The sequence below is a fragment of the Pelecanus crispus genome, chromosome 9, assembly GCF_030463565.1.
Source record: "Pelecanus crispus isolate bPelCri1 chromosome 9, bPelCri1.pri, whole genome shotgun sequence".
Taxonomy (NCBI): domain Eukaryota; kingdom Metazoa; phylum Chordata; class Aves; order Pelecaniformes; family Pelecanidae; genus Pelecanus; species Pelecanus crispus.
The window spans coordinates 41,038,047-41,056,400 of NC_134651.1; the positions used below are offsets into that span (position 1 = coordinate 41,038,047).

The 18,354-nt window shown below is 62.6% G+C and overlaps 1 protein-coding gene across 2 annotated transcripts in view; it reads left to right on the forward strand.

The window, feature by feature from the left end:
- The first annotated feature begins 13,670 nt into the window (after nt 1-13,670).
- The window catches only part of NOTCH1 (notch receptor 1), a 44,139-nt gene continuing 39,455 nt past the window's right edge, over nt 13,671-18,354 (forward strand). For both annotated transcript variants that reach the window (XM_075716041.1, XM_075716042.1), the window contains exons 1-2: nt 13,671-13,728; nt 15,857-15,938. In XM_075716041.1, coding sequence (XP_075572156.1) covers nt 13,671-13,728; nt 15,857-15,938 — 140 coding nt within the window. The remainder of the gene's footprint in view (nt 13,729-15,856; nt 15,939-18,354) is intronic.

The window sequence follows — 18,354 nt, forward strand, 5'->3', positions numbered from 1 at the left end:
CCTGCTCCCCTTGCACGCAGGAAACGGCATCGGCTTTACTGGTGCCGGATCAGGCCCGCGGAGCGTGCGCTGCCAGCATGGGAGGCAGCAAGGGCTGCTGCCGTGCTCCTCGCTCCTCTCCCTCGCGAGCTGCACTGAAGACAGCTCCTGAGCAGCAGCTTCAGCCCCTGATCTGTTTTCTTACCCCGCTTTCGGCTCTTCGGCAGGCAGACGGGCTGCGTTGCCGCGGGGTCACAGCACTCCTGTGTGTTGCATGAAGTGCACCAGTGAGCCGAAATGCAAACCGCGTGGAGGGGATAAGGGCACTTGGCCCCGAGAGGGGAGAGCGAGAACAGGACCACGCTCGGGGCTGCCTCCTGCTCTGATCAGGTCTCCGACGGCTCTCGCCATCCACACTCATCTGTCCCAATTTCCCCATTGCTTGGCTATCTCTTGGCTGGCACCTCTTCTTTGGAAGAAGCCAAAGGCAATAATTGCACGAAACCAGCAATGGCAAATCCCCAGCAGCATCGTCACTAATTGCACAGATCTTATCACCACCTTCAGCAGTGCCTGTGTGTCTCTGCATCCTCTCACCTCTAGAAAATGGAACTCAGCAACATTTCTTGGTCAAAAAAAACCTAAGGCAGAGTCCTGCCTCTGCCAGATACTTGCTTGGTGTCTACATGGCGGGGGGGGGGGGGGGGGTGAGTGTTTGCACACGCGTGCCTGTGGGCTTGCGTGTGTGTGTGCATTTGTGTGTGCGCGCACTTGTAGAGAAAGCACATTTTGCAACAGGCAAATGGGAATAAAATATTTCAAGAATGTCTCTTGAATAAAGCAATCTTGGGGAATTTGACAGCCAAGGTCACTAATTACTTTTGCTTCTTGTTTGCTCAGTGCAGAGCCGGGTCTGGGCTCTGTATGGGCACGGTCCCACGGACAAGGAAGGTGGCTGGTCCCCAGCTCCCCTGCTGAGGACAGTTGTGTGTTCTGGGATCTATGTCCCGGAGCAGCAATAGCTTCAGGACATGGCTGCGACCCAGAGCTCCCACCTCACCCCCCAGGACGAATCCCGCCTGGGGAGCGTCTCTCCTCCGAGTCCCAGCATGACCTGCCGGGGCACGCTCCATCTCCAGCGTTCACCAAAAGAAAAGAAGCAGGAAGAAAAAAAAAAGGCAGCTCCTCATGATGTAGCCTCATAATTACCTGTTATTCTTATATCAAGGTAATTAACAATTAGGCAGCTGACTGAATCACATGCAGAGGAACAATTATTTCATTATTAATGGACTCCATTTAACAGGTCCTATTTTCCCAGGTGGTTTTTTTTTTTTCCTTGTGCTCTCATGAATTATCCTAGCAATTAAACCTGCACCAGAAAGAGGGAGGAGTAGTCCTAATATTTACTGAACCTTGCAAAGCATCACATTTCTCAGCTTATGAACCTGTCACAAGTCATCGGGGGGCTCGGGGGGTGACGGGGAGCCTGTAACCCAACACCCTCCGCTGTCACCTGTGCAAAACTGCTGGCTCTGCCCCGCCGCTGCCGGGGAGCTTATTCATTTCACGGGTACCGCCGCAGATAAAAGCTATTATTTACAGTCAGTTACATATTTCCGTTGGCAAACCTCCTCCCTTAAGTGGAGGTTTGAAAACATCCCGCTCAGCAAACCGAAGTCGCAGAGGCTAATGCCAACCCGCTTTCGCGTGGGTGCCGTTCCGCCCCCCGTGCCCGCCCCGATGCCCCAGCAGTGCTGTGCTGGGTGTCACCCCAGGACGGCAGCGGTTTGGGGTGCGGGAACAGCCTGGCTGGGCCCTTCACCTTCGTGTTCCCTGAAGGTGCTTTGCAGGAGGTACCCCAGGCTCTCCCCAGGGCTGCTGCCGGCCGACTCGGGGCACGCTACGGGGTGGGGATGCGCTCCCCTTCCCCGAGCACCGCGCTTCGCTCCCGCACCGCCGTGCCCGTGCGAAGAGACACGTTAATAACCCCTGAACGCTTGAAGCCCGGCGGCAGGGACAGCCCAGGTCCAACCCATTGAGTCAGCTCCCGTGGGTGCGGAGGTGGTTTTGGCCGCGCTGCCCAGGACTCTGCAGGGACGGAGACCGGCTGGGCTGCCCTGGGGACCCTGGCTGGGCACAGGAGCCGCCATGGGCTGGCGCAGCAGGCAGCAGCGATGCCGGCTGGAGGGCAGCAGGCACATGGGGGCTAATCCCTCTCCAGGGAAAGTTTCCTTTTGGTTTTCCCACCTTTTGAGTTTGGCTCGTGCTCTAAAGCAGGAGGGTTTGACTCCCACCCAAACCCTTGAGTTTGGGGTTGGGGAGAGGGCGGGGAGGCAGTTTTTTGAGTGTGCTTTCATCGGTTTGTGAGCGTGGACTGGTCCAGCTTTGGAGTTTGTGTTTTCAACAGGCAGCCGGGGCTGAGCCCTCGCAGCCGCCCTGCACAGGGCCAGGCACCTGCTCCTCTCCCATTTGTTTTTTTCCAGGCACGGAGTTGGGGATTTCAGTGAAAAACAGGAACTTTGCTGGACAGCAGCTGCTCCGAGGCGGTGAATCAGCTCGTCCCGCTGACGCCCAGCAGAGCCGTGCCAGCGCTGCACAGCGCTCCCGTGCCCAGTGCCCCGCACGCTTGGGGCCCCGCCGTGGCAGCACGTGCCACCGGCCCAGCGGGCCGCCCCCGCAGTGTGGGGACCTGGCTGGCGGCTGCGACCACCCGCGCGGCAGCAGCGAGGGGGCTGCGGCTGCTGCCCCGTCCCCACCGCCTGCGCAGAGGTCAGCGGGCCACGACCGGGTGCGGGCGGCTAATGCCTTTTGTCCCAACCTGACTTTTCCCCTCCTGGCAGGATTAGGACGGGATGACCAGGCAAGGAGGCCCCTAATCCTATTACCGGACCCTGGCGCAGCCCCGTCGGGCAGCCCTGGGAACCGGCCTCGCTGCAAGGCGCCAGGGCAGCGGGCGAGGAAGCAGCCTGCGATGCCCTGCGCTCTTGCTGCAAAACCAAGCGCAGCCGCTGTCTCACTCACCCCGTTTCCAGCACTTTTCACGAAACCACTTTGCTCCGTGCTTGCAGAGCTCTCGGCACGATGCCCCAGCGTGTGCGGGCAGCAGCAGACACACAGGCAGCCCCGACCCCTGCAGCCCTCGCCGGCGGGGCTCAGCCCCCCGCAGTCACGCAACCGGCAGCATTTGGGGCAGGTGGTCCCGAGTCCTTTTGGCTCATTTGCCTCATTTGGCTCATTTGCCACATTTCTCCGTGGGGTTGCTGCTGAGAGGGCAGCAAACGCTCTCCCGCCTGGAGAGCGAATTGCTTTTCTCCCCCGACAGTTGCAAGGAGCCGTGTTTGTCTTTCTCTCCCTTCCTGTTTACTCGCTGCCATCAGGACGGGCTTTGATGTGTTTTTGCTGCTGGATGTTCATGGGAGCATCACCTCGTGGGCACCCACAGCTCCCTGCACGGTGCAGCAGGGACCACGGCGCTCAATGCAGCAGCTCCAACCGCACCGGGGCTGCGGCAGAGCCTGCTTGCCGCAGGGGCACAGCTTGGCACGGTGCCGGAGCGGGAGGAAGCGAGCATGCCACTACCCTCAGCAGCGCCTGGGCTGCCGTACGGCTCCAACGCTCCAAAGTCCAGGCAGCAGCGAGAGCCCTGCCCGGCCGTGCCCGGGGCTGCCGCCGCTCCGGTGGGATGCAGGGTCCTGCCGGGAGCGGGGAGCTGGTGGTGGCATGGGGGTCCCACTGGGCAGCATCACCCCGTCCCCGCGTGCCGGGGCAGGGGGGCCCCATCCCTCCACCCCTGGCTGGGGGTGCACAGATCCCCCCCGCGCCCCCCGCTTCCTCACGGCTGTGAGTCTCACCGCCCCGTGCAAGAGCCGCTGCATTTGAAAGGTCACCGGGCTTTGAAGTCAGCAGCTCGGGGCGGCCGGGGAGGGCTCACACCTTGCCGGCACCTCTTTGCCAGCCGGTTCCCAGCCCACCACCCACGCCGGCCCGTGCCGCGGGGAGAGGTGCTGCCGGTGGGTGGTACGGCACACGGGCCGGCCCGTGCCACCAGCCCTGTGCCGGCACCATGGCATGGGAGCAGCGGGACTGTCCCTACATGTGGAGATGGGGGGCAGTCCGGTGGGCCAGCCAGGACTCCGAGGAGGCACAGCCCGAGTGAGATCCCCCTTCCCGCTGCGGGAGCCAGCGGGCAGCAGCCCTCCCCAAGCAGGAGCGATCCCGCCCTGCGGAGAGGACCCCACAAAGGGACAAAGGGTTCTGGCATCACACTTTTTTTTTTTGTTAATTTATTTTTCAGCCTAATTCTAAAGAAATGTGAAGATGTAAAGAAATCTAAAGATGCATGCGAATTCTAAAGAAAATCCACAATGATTTTGCAGGAAATAAATTGCGCGCCTACAGCTGCCAGCGGGCAGAGGTCGGGGAATGGGCTCTGGGGCTTCTCTAAACCCTTTGGCACCGGTTGCGGCACCACGGAAGCCCCCGAGCGCAGCCAGCCCCGTGGGAGCTGCCATGGCGCAGGGCGGGGGACCCTCGGTACCCTGGCACGAGGGATGCGCCGGGAATGGCGGGGGTTTTCCTGGGGCTCCTGGGCGCACTCCAGCATGGTTCGGGGGGGTCCTCCCTCCCAGGCATGGAGCCCATCGGGATGGGGCACCCCACGATAAAGCAGGCGGCTCCAGGGAGGCGGCCAGTGCCCCGCAGCCTCTCCTCTCCGAGCAGAAACGGCATCTTTCGGCCGATTTCTCCTGGTTCCCGTCTTCGTGTGCCTGGCTTTGATTCGCGGCCGAGCCCTGCGATAATGTGGCTGCCTGGGAAGGAAGGGAGTAGAAGGAACTGGCTATTATGCTTGGCCCCTCTCCAGGAGGTGTTTTTGCTGGGAGGCACCAAGGTCAGAGCTGGGTGGGAAGTGTTCCCCGACAGCAGCCCTTGCACATGCACCCGGCCGTGGCAGGGGGAACGCAGGAGCCCCCAGACCACCCTGGCAGCGGGGCTGCCATCTTGGGTGCCCATAGCCCAAAACACCCTGCATCGGCACATGAGATGCGCGGTCCCCTCCGTGTGCATTTTGGGGCGGGGAAAGAGCTGCTTTGCAGCCACTCTGCGAAATGAAACATCTCCAAATCTTCCTGTTTCCACGCGGAAGGAAAGAGGGGGCGGTGGGTGGGAGCGCCTGCGAATGGAGCGGGCAAGGGCTGGGGTGAAGAAAGCGCTTTTTCAGCCTCTTTTTGTAATCGCTTAAGAATTTCAGCTGGCTTCAGCCTGGCACAGGAGCTCCCAAGTCCCGAATCCCATTGCTGTGAGAACAGAGCTGGCACTGAACTGCCCCCGAAGCTACCTGCCGGCGTCGGTGGCATCCCAGGACCCTGCAACCCAGCCCCCTCAGGCCCGTGCAGCGAGAAGGGGCATGCCCAGGTTTCCGGGAGCGATGTCTCCCAAAAAACCCGCCCGAAAACCTGCACGGAGCAAGTGTCCGCACGGCATGACGTCTTTCATGAGTGCTTGCCCTGGGAGAGGCAAATTCCAGCAGCGTGGAGCCGGGTGAAACTGTGGGGATGCCAGCGTAACTCAGATGTGCTTGGCATTGCGCGGCGGTCCAGAAATCCAGTATCAGGTTCATGCCCGGGCTTGTGCGCAGAGAATCACGCTGGGGTTTTCACCGCTGCGAGCGATGGTTTTCAATTATTTAATATAAATATCAGAAGAGGTCTGATCCTGGCCCCTCCACACGCTCCGGTGAGCAATTTCTTTGCTGAGACGATGAAAAGTCCCGTGTGCCTCAGCAGGAAAAGGAGGAACGGAAGAAAAAGCAAAGAAATGGATGGTTTTGAAAGAAGATGCATGTGAAATGCAAGGTGCAAACACAGCCCGCATAGCCCCAGCGCTGGGGGCAAGGCTGGCCTGGGGTCTGCGTTTCGAGAGAGCCGGGGTCACCACCTGCATCCCCGCCGTGGGCACGAGCCGGTGGGTGCAGAGCCACCCCCCCGCCCCGAGCTGGGTGCCTGTGACACCCCGAGGAATCGCCCCGGCGAGGGAGGGCAGGGGACAGGGACACACAGGGTCTGCAACACCTGGGTGCGGGCGAGGACAAGAACATGGAGGGGACAGGGACACGCGCCGAGGGGCGGGGGGGACCTGCATCTCGAGCCAGCCCGTGCAGGTGGGTGCACCCACACCCTGGCACCCGCAAGGGAGCAGCACAGGGGTTGGGACGGGCTTGGGGCCGGGCACGGTGTCACCCACAGCTCCATAAACCCCATCGGCCTGTTTACGCAACAGCGAATGTTCGGTTGTTTTATGGAGGTGGATAAGAGCAGCGCGGGGGACGGCGAGGCTGGGCCCGGGCTGAGAGATGCCTGCCCAACACCTGCTCTCTCCCTTCGCAGCCCATAAAGGCATTTTATTTTAAACGTGACACAGATTTTATAGCGCAATAGCGCGGCAGCACCTTTCACCCAGGTACAAACAGCGCAGGGAAATCTGCTCCTCTGGGATGTCTCTCTGCCTGTCGCTAATCCCATGGGTGAGAGTTACTAAGCTGACTTTACGCGCCGAGAAATGATGGCCAGAAGCAACCCTGCAATTAAAACCAGTTTCGGCAGCCCATGAGGAGGAAAACCCCGCGGGTGCCAAGCCCGGGCGCAGCAGCCATGCCGGGGCAGGGACACGCATGGCACCAACCTCTGCCCATGGCAGTGAGGGCTGGCTGTTCCCTGTCCCATCCCGACCCCGGACAACTTGGTGGGACCAATTCCCCCAGCGCTGCCCGGAGGAAAGTCATCCTCCACGGGCACGTGCTGCTGGAGGCGCTGCCATCACCGCCGTGCCGGAGGGATGGCGCGATAGGTGTGATTTTTTCCTATGGCCGTCCATTCACAATCCTCCACTCAGCTATTTAAGGAAAAAAAAAAGAAAAATCAGGATTGAGACCATTCTTGCAAATCCAGCCTCATTTCTCTGGTGCCCCGGGGAATCGCAGCTTAATCCCATTATGGGGCAGCTTTGGCTGGGATAGTTTTACATTGCAGGCTCCATGACCGGCAGTATTTTTATCTGCTCAGGCTTTCCAGGACGCTCTACCCACTTCGATTCACGTTTAATTACTAAAAATGGCTTTTTTTGAGAGCGTGAGCAAGGGTGCGGGTGCGTGTACCAGCGCGAGGAGGGCTAACCCTGCGTGCTGCTCCAAAAACCAGCCGGCGGAGGAACGCCGAACCTAGCGCGGCGGGGGAAGCAGGAGAGATCCAGTTTGATGTCTCCCTTATCAGTCCTATTTTTATTGCGCTGAATGTATAAGAGCAAGATATTGATTGTGATGATAAAGAGATAAAAGTGTCAAGAAGGAATAGGCACACTAGTTACTCAGGCGATTGGAAGCCTCGTTGGTTGTATTTAACAGGCATTTGCCATTAAAAAAAACGCCTGTTTTTATTTAAATAGCCTAGGGCAAATTTCTCACTAAACCAACTTTCCCACGCCAGCCCAGTGCTCTAACTCTGGTTTTTGGCAAATTTTTTCCTGAGCTGTCAAGGCAAAATATATATAAGAATGCTGGTCTCACTTAGGTTTTTTTCCAGCCCCTGGAGACATGAAAATAATTTACAGATGTGCATTACCTGTTTATATTTGTATTAAGTTTTGCTTAACGGACATAATTTTCTTAGCTTGCAGTAACAAAAAAATATTCCCAGAGTTTCACTCATTTAATTTTAACTTATTAAAACTTTTAAACATGTGTGGAGGTTTTATGTTTTTAAATCACTAATCACATGGACAGTTGCCAAGGTTTCTATTCAAGCCTTTTATGAACGCTATTTTTAAAAGTACCTAAAATCCCATTATTTTTAACCCCCGAAGACCACTCGAAATAAAAAGTTGCTTTGGATTTATGTCATATTCACCTCTTATTGCAAAAAGATTTATGCTGAACGCTGGCTTTTCCCTTCCTCCCCTTTTACTTTAGCTGGTCGGAGTCTCTGGGGGAGGCGTTTGGGAGAAGGGAACTCGAGGAGGTTCCCCGCGAGGATCTTGCACCAGATCCCCCCTGCGCCAGGGGAAGGGTGGCACCGGATTAAAGCGGGGCATCTTGCAGCAGCGCCTGGCCGGAGGAGTCATCCTCGCGCCGAGACCCTCGTGCCGCCGTCCCGCCCGTGGGAAACCACAGAGGAGCTTTTTACTTCCCCCACGGCAAAGCCTTCCCCGCGCAGAGCCACCCCACCGCCGCGGGGTCACGGCAGCCCCCCGGGGGCTGGCCATAAATAGATGTATTTGACCTTTTGCGTTCAGGGGACGAGGCGGCACGGCTGCGCGGCTGCACGCAGGGGTGTGTTTGCGTTTACCCGCAGCCTTGCCCCCGGCCGCCGCGGGCAGACCCTCCCCACCGCAGAGGAAAGCCGGGGCCAGGGCTCGCGCATGGCTTCCCACGTGCTCCTTCGGCCCCAGGCTCGTGGGTGTCCAGCACCCCGAGAACAGCCGGTGCTAGGGGCACAGGGTTATCCGGCGGCGCCAACCGCAGCGGTGCCAACCGGTGTCCACCACCCGGCCCTGCCGCCGCATCCCGCCACGCTGCGCGGCAGGCGGCATCGCCCCCCCTCCGTCCCCAGACGGCGCGATGGACCCCGATGGCTCCATGTACCCAGGCACGGCCACAGTGGTCTGGCAGGGCTGGGGGAGCTCCCTCAAGTTTTGGGGACCCCGACGGCCCCGTATGCCCAGGCACGGCCACAGTGGTCTGGCAGGGCTGGGGAGCTCCCTCGAGTTTTGGGGACCCCGATGGTCCCGTGTACCCAGGCACAGCCACAGTGGTCTGGCAGGGCTGGGGGAGCTCCCTCGAGTTTTGGGGACCCCGACGGCTCCATGTACCCAGGCACGGCCACAGTGGTCTGGCAGGGCTGGGGGAGCTCCCTCAAGTTTTGGGGACCCTGATGGCTCCATGTACCCAGGCACGGCCACAGTGGTCTGGCAGGGCTGGGGGAGCTCCCTCGAGTTTTGGGGACCCTGATGGCTCCATGTACCCAGGCACGGCCACAGTGGTCTGGCAGGGCTGGGGGAGCTCCCTCGAGTTTTGGGGAGCAAGCCCCTGAGCGCAGCTAAGCTGAATGCGCGATGCTTTCTGCATGCGGAGAACAAGCCCGGGCAAAGTTACGGCCGGTATTTCCAGGCAGGTAGAGCCGAGATGCTCCCTGCTCACTGAGCTCGGGCAGGAAGGGAGAAAGGGAGAAGATGGAGAGAAAGAGAGCAGGAGTCTCCATCTCCGCGGAAGCCCGAGCAGTGGAAACCTCAGGCTGCCCTGGCAGCTGCCTTGCCTCCTGCTGAGGCTGAAGATGGTGGCACGGTCACGGTGGCATGGTCACGGTGGCACAGTCACGGTGGCACGGTCACGGTGGCACGGTCACGGTGGCACAGGGATGTTGCTCAGCCGGGGCGGTGGCAGGGGCCGCATCCCGCTGCCCAGCTGCTGCCATCCTACTCGTGCGTGCAGGGAGGATAAAACGGGGGGAGCACCCGCTTCCCTGCCAAGGGTAGAAAATGAGGGTGAAGAGGCATTGCAGCAAAGCGCTCGCGTGCTTTCGTGTCTGTTATTTGCTCTTGAAACGTGCCCACAGCCCGGCCTTGCCCCTGCTCCGCCGTGACGGAGCGCAGCGAGCGGCATCTCCCCAGGATGCTTTAAGGTTTCAGAGGGGGCTCGAGCTCCCAGCGGCACCCGAACCCCGGGCGGCGCCGTGCTCCACTCAGAGCCCCGACTCCCCAGCCCGGATCAGGGCACTGGTTTAGAGCCCAAAGCGATGAATGCAGGAGGAGCAGGGAAGGAGGGGAGAGTGCGGGAGTGAGGTACCGCTGCAGGGCTCGCTCCTTTGATCTGACGAGCAGACTCTGCCCTTCGGTTTGTTTAATTGTTTCACACTTGCTCTGGAAATAATTTACAACAGGAAGCAGTGGGATAACACTGGGCCTGGCATGGGATGGGGTGAGCCCGGGGGCTGCCGGAGAGGTGCCCTGTGATGAGAGACACAGATGACAACAGTGTCACCTCCTTCCCATTAACCCGTTGCTGACCCTTTCTCCTTTTCCTCTTTCCCAAGCTTTCAGCCCAAGGCCGGCAACGGGCCCCGCACGCCCCCATATTTTAAAGCTGTAAAAGAGCCATGCGATGGCCTCCAACAACCACAGCTCGGATGGGCTCAGAGGGGAGACCCAGGAGCCTGCTGGGATTTAGGTGTCCCCATCCCCGGGGCAGTTAGTACCCCAAATTCTCTGTGCTCTGAGCTTTTGCCCCCACCATTTGCAGGCACCACGGCACAGCGCTGCGGTGGCAGACACCAGGCTGGTGTGGCGCGACGCAGGGGACTGGCGTCGCGGTGAGCCTCGCTCAGCAGGGTTGGCCCCCGCAACCCCACGAGGAAGCATCACCCTCACACAGGCTGTTTCCGGCAGCGGTGCTCTGTGGGTACAGCCGCTGAGCACCCCGCTGCAGGCACAGTCCCTCGGGTGACACCCACAAACGGGAGTTTAAGTGCTTAAGCCTGTCCCCAGGGCCTGGCTGGGTTTTGGGTGGGAGATCTCCACGCTCCCATCCCACAGGCTCCGGGGCAGCTCGGTGTGCCAGGCTCGATGCCGGCACGGCGAGGGCTGCGGGCTGGAGCGGAGCTCCAGGGACACAGGGATGAGGGTGCGGGGACCCACAGGCAGCACTGCGTGCCCGGGAAGCCTGCGCACATCTGGGGCTGGTCGGGCTGCCTCCTGGGTTTGGCTTCCTTGCTTCTCCTAATTTATTTGTTTATTTGTTGATGCGGCGCATCGGGCTGGCCGGGGCTCTGCCTGCGAGTTCATTAGTTCATAGCACAAAACAAACAACATCCGACCCCAGCTCCGCGGGTAGCTGCCGGCGCGTATGGCGAAGGTGGGTAGGAAATGGCTGGGCGTACCTGCGTGCACCTGCGTCGTGGTGCAGGTCAGAGGGCGAATCCCACCCCGTGCCCCCGAGCGCACCTTGTGCCCAGCTCTCCTGTGACTCCCAGGGGATGCTCAGCCCAAACCCCGGCCCCACCGGTGCGATCAACCGCCCCATTCCCCTGTGTCCCCATGGCTGATGCGCCCAGGGCCCCTGCACGCACACGCTGTGGGTCAGGCTGGGGGCCTGGGGCCTCCTGCGGTCCCCGGGGTGCCAGGGCTGCGTCTCTGGGGCTGCGCAGGGGCTGGGGGGGCTGCACAGGGGCTGCACTGAGGCTGGTTAAGGGGGCTGCACCAGGGCTGGGAGGGGGCTGCACTGGGAACGGCACTGGGATTCTGCAGGGTGTGCATGGAGGGGCTGCCCCAAGGCTGGGGTGGGGGGCTGAGCTGGAGGTGTCTGGGGCTGCACTGGGGCTGGTCCAGGGGCTGCATTGGGACTGGGGGGGGGGGGCTGCTTGGCTGGGGGGGGCTGCATGGAGGTGCCCGGGGCTGCACTGGGGCCGCACTGGGGCTGTCCAGGGGCTGCATTGGGACTGGGGGGGGGGCTGCTGGGGGAGGGGTGTGTGTGTGTGCATGGAGGTGTCCAGGGCTGCACTGGGACCACACTGGGGATGTCCAGGGGCTGCACTGGGGCCACACTGGGGATGCGCAGGGGCTGCACTGGGACTGTGTGGGGGGCTGCTTGCGGGGGGGGGGGGCTGCATGGAGGTGTCCGGGGCTGCACTGGGACCACACTGGGGATGTGCAGGGGCTGCATTGGGACTGTGTGGGGGGCTGCTTGCGGGGGGAGGCTGCATGGAGGTGTCCAGGGCTGCACGGGGGCCACACTGGGGCTGTCCAGGGGCTGCACTGGGACTGTGTGGGGGGCTGCTTGCGGGGGGGGGGGCTGCATGGAGGTGTCCGGGGCTGCACTGGGACCACACTGGGGATGTGCAGGGGCTGCACTGGGACTGTGTGGGGGGCTGCTTGCGGGGGGGGGGGCTGCATGGAGGTGTCCGGGGCTGCACTGGGACTGCACTGGGGCTGTCCAGGGGCTGCATTGGGACTGTGCATGGGGCTGTTGGGGGGGGGGGGGGGGGGCCTGCATGGAGGTGTCCGGGGCTGCACTGGGGCCACACTGGGGATGTCCAGGGGCTGCACTGGGACTGTGCGTGGGGCTGCTTGGGGGCTGGGGGCCTGCATGGAGGTGTCCGGGGCTGCACTGGGGCCACACTGGGGCTGTCCAGGGGCTGCATTGGGACTGTGCATGGGGCTGCTTGGGGGCTGGGGGCCTGCATGGAGGTGTCCGGGGCTGCACTGGGGCCGCACTGGGGCTGTCCAGGGGCTGCATTGGGACTGTGCATGGGGCTGCTTGCGGGCGGGGGGGGGCTGCATGGAGGTGTCCGGGGCTGCACTGGGGCCGCACTGGGGCTGTCCAGGGGCTGCATTGGGACTGTGCATGGGGCTGCTTGGGGGCTGGGGGGCTGCATGGAGGTGTCCAGGGCTGCACGGGGGCCACACTGGGGCTGTCCAGGGGCTGCACTGGGACTGTGTGGGGGGCTGCTTGCGGGGGGGGGGGCTGCATGGAGGTGTCCGGGGCTGCACTGGGACCACACTGGGGATGTGCAGGGGCTGCACTGGGACTGTGTGGGGGGCTGCTTGCGGGGGGGGGGCTGCATGGAGGTGTCCGGGGCTGCACTGGGACTGCACTGGGGCTGTCCAGGGGCTGCATTGGGACTGTGCATGGGGCTGTTGGGGGGGGGGGGGGGGGCCTGCATGGAGGTGTCCGGGGCTGCACTGGGGCCACACTGGGGATGTCCAGGGGCTGCACTGGGACTGTGCGTGGGGCTGCTTGGGGGCTGGGGGCCTGCATGGAGGTGTCCGGGGCTGCACTGGGGCCACACTGGGGCTGTCCAGGGGCTGCATTGGGACTGTGCATGGGGCTGCTTGGGGGCTGGGGGCCTGCATGGAGGTGTCCGGGGCTGCACTGGGGCCGCACTGGGGCTGTCCAGGGGCTGCATTGGGACTGTGCATGGGGCTGCTTGCGGGCGGGGGGGGCTGCATGGAGGTGTCCGGGGCTGCACTGGGGCCGCACTGGGGCTGTCCAGGGGCTGCATTGGGACTGTGCATGGGGCTGCTTGGGGGCTGGGGGGCTGCATGGAGGTCTCCGGGGCTGCGCTGGGGCTCTGCGGGGTCTGCGTGGGAGAGCTGTGCTGGAGCTGCACTGGGGATGGGGGGCTGCACTGCGGGGTTGTGGGGACTGCATGGGGGGCTGCACCGCGGGTGTGGGGGCTGCCGGGGCGGGCTGCACCGGGGGTGCCCAGTGGCTGCATGGAGGGGGGGGGGGGGGGCGCATTGGGGCTGCCCACGGGGGCTGCGCGGCCCCCGCAGCCCCACTCCCGTCCCACGCGGGGCCCCTCCGCGGCGGGAAGGGGGCTCCCAGCGGCGGCCCCCCGGGCTGGGTAGGGAGGAGCGTCCCGTCCCGTCCCGTCCCGTCCCGTCCCATCCGTGCCGCGCCGTGCCGCGCCGCGGCGGCCCGCCCCGCGCCGTCCCGCCCCCCCCGCCCTCCCGCCCGGCCCGGCCCGGCCCGCCGGGGCTGAGCAGCCGCGGGAGGCGCCGGCGCTCGGAGTCGCTGCGCTCGGCGCTGGGGCGCGGTGTGTCCGGGGGGGCTTTACCGGCGGGGCGGCGGCGAACCGGCAGCGGCTCGGCTCGGCCGAGGCCCCGCGGATCTATGCGGCTGTGAGCGGCGGGAGCAGAGCGGGATGGAGCGGCTCCTGGCGCCCGGCCTCCTGGTGCTCCTGCTGCCCGCCCTGACGCGAGGTGAGGGCCGCCGCCTCGGGCCCCGCACCGGCCGCCCCAGAGCCCGGCAGGAAGTTTGCCGAGAGCGGGGCCGGGCGCGGCGTGTGCCCCGGTCCCGGCTGGGTGCTGCGGGGCACCGCGGGCAACCGGAGCGCGGCACCGTCGGGGGTGCTGGGGGGGGGGGGGGGGTGTCCCGGGACGCGTGGGAACCGGGACTCGGTGCGGGGGGATGCGTGGGGACCGGGCTCAGCTCCTCCGCGGGGAGCTCGGGGGAACCGGCGCCGGCACCGTGTGGGGAGCGGGGCTCAGCACCGCGGGGCGGGGGGGGGAGCCGGGGCTCGGTGCCCCGGAGGTGGTGGCGGGGGAACGGCGCTCGGTACCGGGAGGGGGGGGAACTGCGCTCGCTGCCGTCCGAGGGGCCGGAGCTCGGTACCGCGGGCGCTGGGGGGGCCGGAGCTCGGTACCGCGGGCGCTGGGGGGGCCGGAGCTCGGTACCGCGGGTCGTGGGGGGGACCGGAGCTCGGTACCGCGGGTCGTGGGGGGGCCGGAGCTCGGTACCGCGGGTCGTGGGGGGACCGGAGCTCGGTACCGCGGGTCGTGGGGGGGCCGGAGCTCGGTACCGCGGGTCGGGGGGGGACCGGAGCTCGGTACCGCGGGTCGGGGGGGGCCGGAGCTCGGTACCGCGGGTCGGGGGGGGCCGGAGCTCGGTACTGCGGGTCGTGAGGGGGCCGGAGCTCGGTACTGCGGGTCGTGGGGGGGCCGGAGCTCGGTACTGCGGGTCGGGGGGGGGCCGAAGCTCGGTACCGCGGGCGCTGGGGGGCCGGAGCTCGGTACCGCGGGCGGGCGGAGCAGGGCGCGGCGAGGAGCCGGGGGAGCCGGAGCCCGGGCCGGGCTGGGATGGGCGCGCAGGGCGGCCGCGCTCCTGCCTGTTGTTCCGCGAGAGCTTTTGACCGTTTTGCAATTTTTTCTCGGTTTCCTGTTTCTTGAAAGTCAGTCGGGTCCCCCCGGCTCCCACCCCACACCCCCCCCCCACCCCACCCAGCGCCGGCCCCGGGGCGGGCCGGCTGCTTCGCCGCAAAGCGCCGGGCGACCGTCGGGGGCGGCCGGTCGGGGCCGGGGAAAAGAACCCAAAAAGTGGCCGGAGGTGCGGGGCGGAGCGGGGAGCAGCGCGCTGCGGGGGGGCCCTGCGATGCCACCCCCCCCCCCCCCCCACTCCCCGGGGCCGAGCAAGCAGCCTCCTCCGGAGCAGGAGCGCTCTGGGAGGATTTTGGGGAGGGAAGACAACGGGGCTGCCTTCACCCCGCTTCGCACTGGGGCAGCCCGGGCTGAGAGCCGTGCCTGGCCCCCGGCCTCTCCGAGGCAAAGTTTGCAGAAAGTTGTGCTGGGCCGGAGCGGTCCCCAGCACCCCGCTGCATCCCCCATGGGACACGGGGGGCTGGGGACGGAGCCCCGAGCGCAGCGGGGTGTCCCCGGGGTGCGTGGGGCTCGGCAGCTGTCTGGAGGAGAAGTTTGGTTCTGGCGGCGGCGGTGCGAAGCTGTAGTCGCTCAATGTGAAAGTGCTCTGGCTGCACACGCGTGTCGCAGAACCCAGTACCGTGAAGAGCTAGCGGGGCAGAGAAGGGGAAGAGCCGAGCCGGGGTGGAAATCGGAAGCGATTCTGGTACTTTTCAGGGAGTTGCTGTGGTAACTGTGCAAAATTTGGCTCTGAGGGCCAGACAATGAAACCTTTACTCATAGCAAGTTGTGACGGGCGACTCATTTCGTTACTGGGTTAATGATAACTAATGGGCCCTGAGGCGGATGTTTTTTCCCAAGTGGCGTTTGTCACTCAAGAGCCAGATCTGGGGTTTCTCTCTGTAAGTCCTCCCGCTGGAGGAGAAGGCAGAGCCAACCCTCCAGCCCACCCCGAGTTTATTTTTAGGCGAGCCTCTCGGCGCTGGGGCCGTGCGGTCCCTGCCCAGCTCCATCACCCTGCGGGGGGGGGCCGCCGGGTGCTGCAGCCCCCATCTCCCCAGGCTGCGCAGGGGCAGGGTGCTCCGGGGGTCTCGGCGAGCCTGTCCCCGGTCCGAGTGACGCCAGGGGCTGCAGCTCCCCTCCCGCTGCCCCCCGGGACCTTGCGCTGCGGCTAACGCTCTCCTTCTGTTTGCAGGTTTACGGTGCACGCAGCTTGCCGAATCCTGCCTCAACGGGGGCAAGTGTGAAACTCTTCTCAACGGGACGGAGGTGTGCCAGTAAGTATGGAGGAGCCAGAGGATTTTCATCTCCCCCGACCAAAGTATTGACATGCATGTTGACTTTGCTTTGAAGGCTCTGGATTTAATAGGGCAAGATGCGTTTTCTTTCCTTGAGTGGCAAGAATAACCTGCTTGTGTAGGAGTCGCCGCGAGTTTGGCAGGATCGGGCTTTGTTCCTAGCTGGGTGGAAAAACATGGGCAAAGGGCCATGTTTTGCTGGTGTTAACCTATGCAGACTGCCCTGCTGATGGAGCAGGAGGTAGGGCCAGCCTGCGGCACTCGTTGGACCATCAGGTGGGGAGGGAGGCTGTCTGTCTGTCTGTCTTCCAGCTACTCCCTCCTGGCCCCGAAGCGTTGCCTTTCAGTCCCTTGCGCCTTGGCAGTTTGTGGCGCGGTGTCTCGTACGTCTCCAATAAACGTTCAGGAGTGATTTCGTGGCGTGGCTCTGGCTGCAGGTGCTGCCTCGTTGATGTCCGTGGGTCTGTGGGACGTGGCCCGGGGCTGGTTGGGGAGCAGGGCCACCTCCTCCCGCAGCCCTGCCGGCGCCGGTGCCAAGCTGCGTGTCCAGCCCGGCATTCCTGGTGGGACCTGGCACCCGGGCAGGAGCTTTCTCCAAGCCGATTGTGGGGAAACGGATGTGTAAAGCGTTGGGACTCTTTGAAGGACCAACCGACCCACCGCAGCGATGGCCGATTCACTCCAGGCTCCCAGGGAACAATAACCAAGAGAAATGAATAAGACTCCGGCTCCCTTTTTCAAACTATTCCATAAAAGAAATGTGAATGGGCAAGGCTCTGTTTTCCGGCCAGATTTCCCCTCTGCCTGTTGAACGTGGCCTGAGCTGAGAGCAGGCGGGGAGACGTTCCCACCCACCCCAAATTTCCAAATAGGAAGTCCTCGGCAGAGGAACCTGAAGGCATTTCCAATCCCAACCTGTTGAATGGCAGTTTCCCTTGACAATGTGTGTTGCTTTTTGCAAATCTGCCTGGGTGCCGTTACTCTGCCCAGTAGCGGGGCACCTCCCACCCCCTTCTCCAAGCTGAGCCCCCCAAGCCTTTGGTGCAAATAAATCAGCAAATCAATCAGGCACATGAGCAATTTAATGGACAAAGGCTGGGTCCCTTTGTGAGCCACTAATGAATGCACGCCACTTTTTTTTGCACAGAAGCCCCTACCAACGCTTGACGCTCTAAATCTTGTTTTCTTTCATTCAAAGAGCGACAGCTGGGATTCGGTCGAAATTCGGCAGCTATTGTTAAGGGAGGCAGATTAATGCTGTGTGACTAATCATGTATGGCTTCCCAGAATGCCCAACCCTCCACCCCCTCCCCAACCTTACACCCCTCCTTTTCCTTGTGGTCATTCTTCCCTTTTTTTCTTAAGTCTCTGCAACTCCTGATTTACATTTCATGTGCAGATGGTGATGGAATCTAATTAGATCTGATGTGTGCGAGCTCTATTTGGCGGAGAAGCCTCCAAAGTAGGCTTGGGATGGGTGTTTTTTAAGAGAAAAAGTTAACTTTAAAGAACTTCTTCGTTGCTAGCTGTGAATAACCGCCTCTCTCTTGGCTGCAGACGCCGGGATGGTTTTGCGAGCGTGCGCGAGTTATTTTTGCGGGAAACCAAAGTGTGCGCTCTCAGCGTGTTAAAGCACTCATCCTGCACAGGGTACGCTCTGTGGGCGATGGGAGCAGGTATTAGAGGTACTGCCAGACTGGAGGAGGTGCAGCTTTCCAAGGTATCTGATAGCAGCTCACAAAATCCTGGTTTTTCACTTGTTTGAATATCTCTTTACGAGGAGTTTTGCTTCCAAGCTTCTTAAACAAAGCAGAGCCAAGAACACAGATACCAGACGCAGAAAAGCTTGGCACTGCCCTTTGGCGCCTGCGTGAAATGCACCATTTTGGCTGCTGGCCACATCTCCGCTCGGCCTGGCACTTAACAAAGTTTGGCCATAAAGCCCCATTGTGCTGCCCCCACAAATCCAATTAGAAAGTGGAGTGAAATAAATAGCGTACGAGGGAAACGCTACTCCCGCGGACAAGCGTCCCGGCGTTTGTGGCGGGAGAGAGCTAGTTGGGTTACGTGAAGACGACCCTGATAACACCAAAACCGAGTTATCAGCCCTGTTACGGAAAGGGAATCGCCGGTGTGAGACGGGGGGTTTCTCTGCCTTTATTACTTTACAGTGATAGTTTGTAAAACTCCAGGTGCCTTATCTTGCTTGTCCCTTTGCCAGGCAGTCCGGGGCACGCAGAGCTTTAATTGAATGGAGAGGACTGAGCATTTGATCGGCTGGAGGGCTCGCGACAGAAGCAGCCTAATTAAGCCGCCTTTGGAGCTGTTTTCCCTCTTGGCAGGGGTAGGCGGGTCTTTCAGTGCTGGAAGAGCAGCAGCAGCAGAGTTCTGTGCA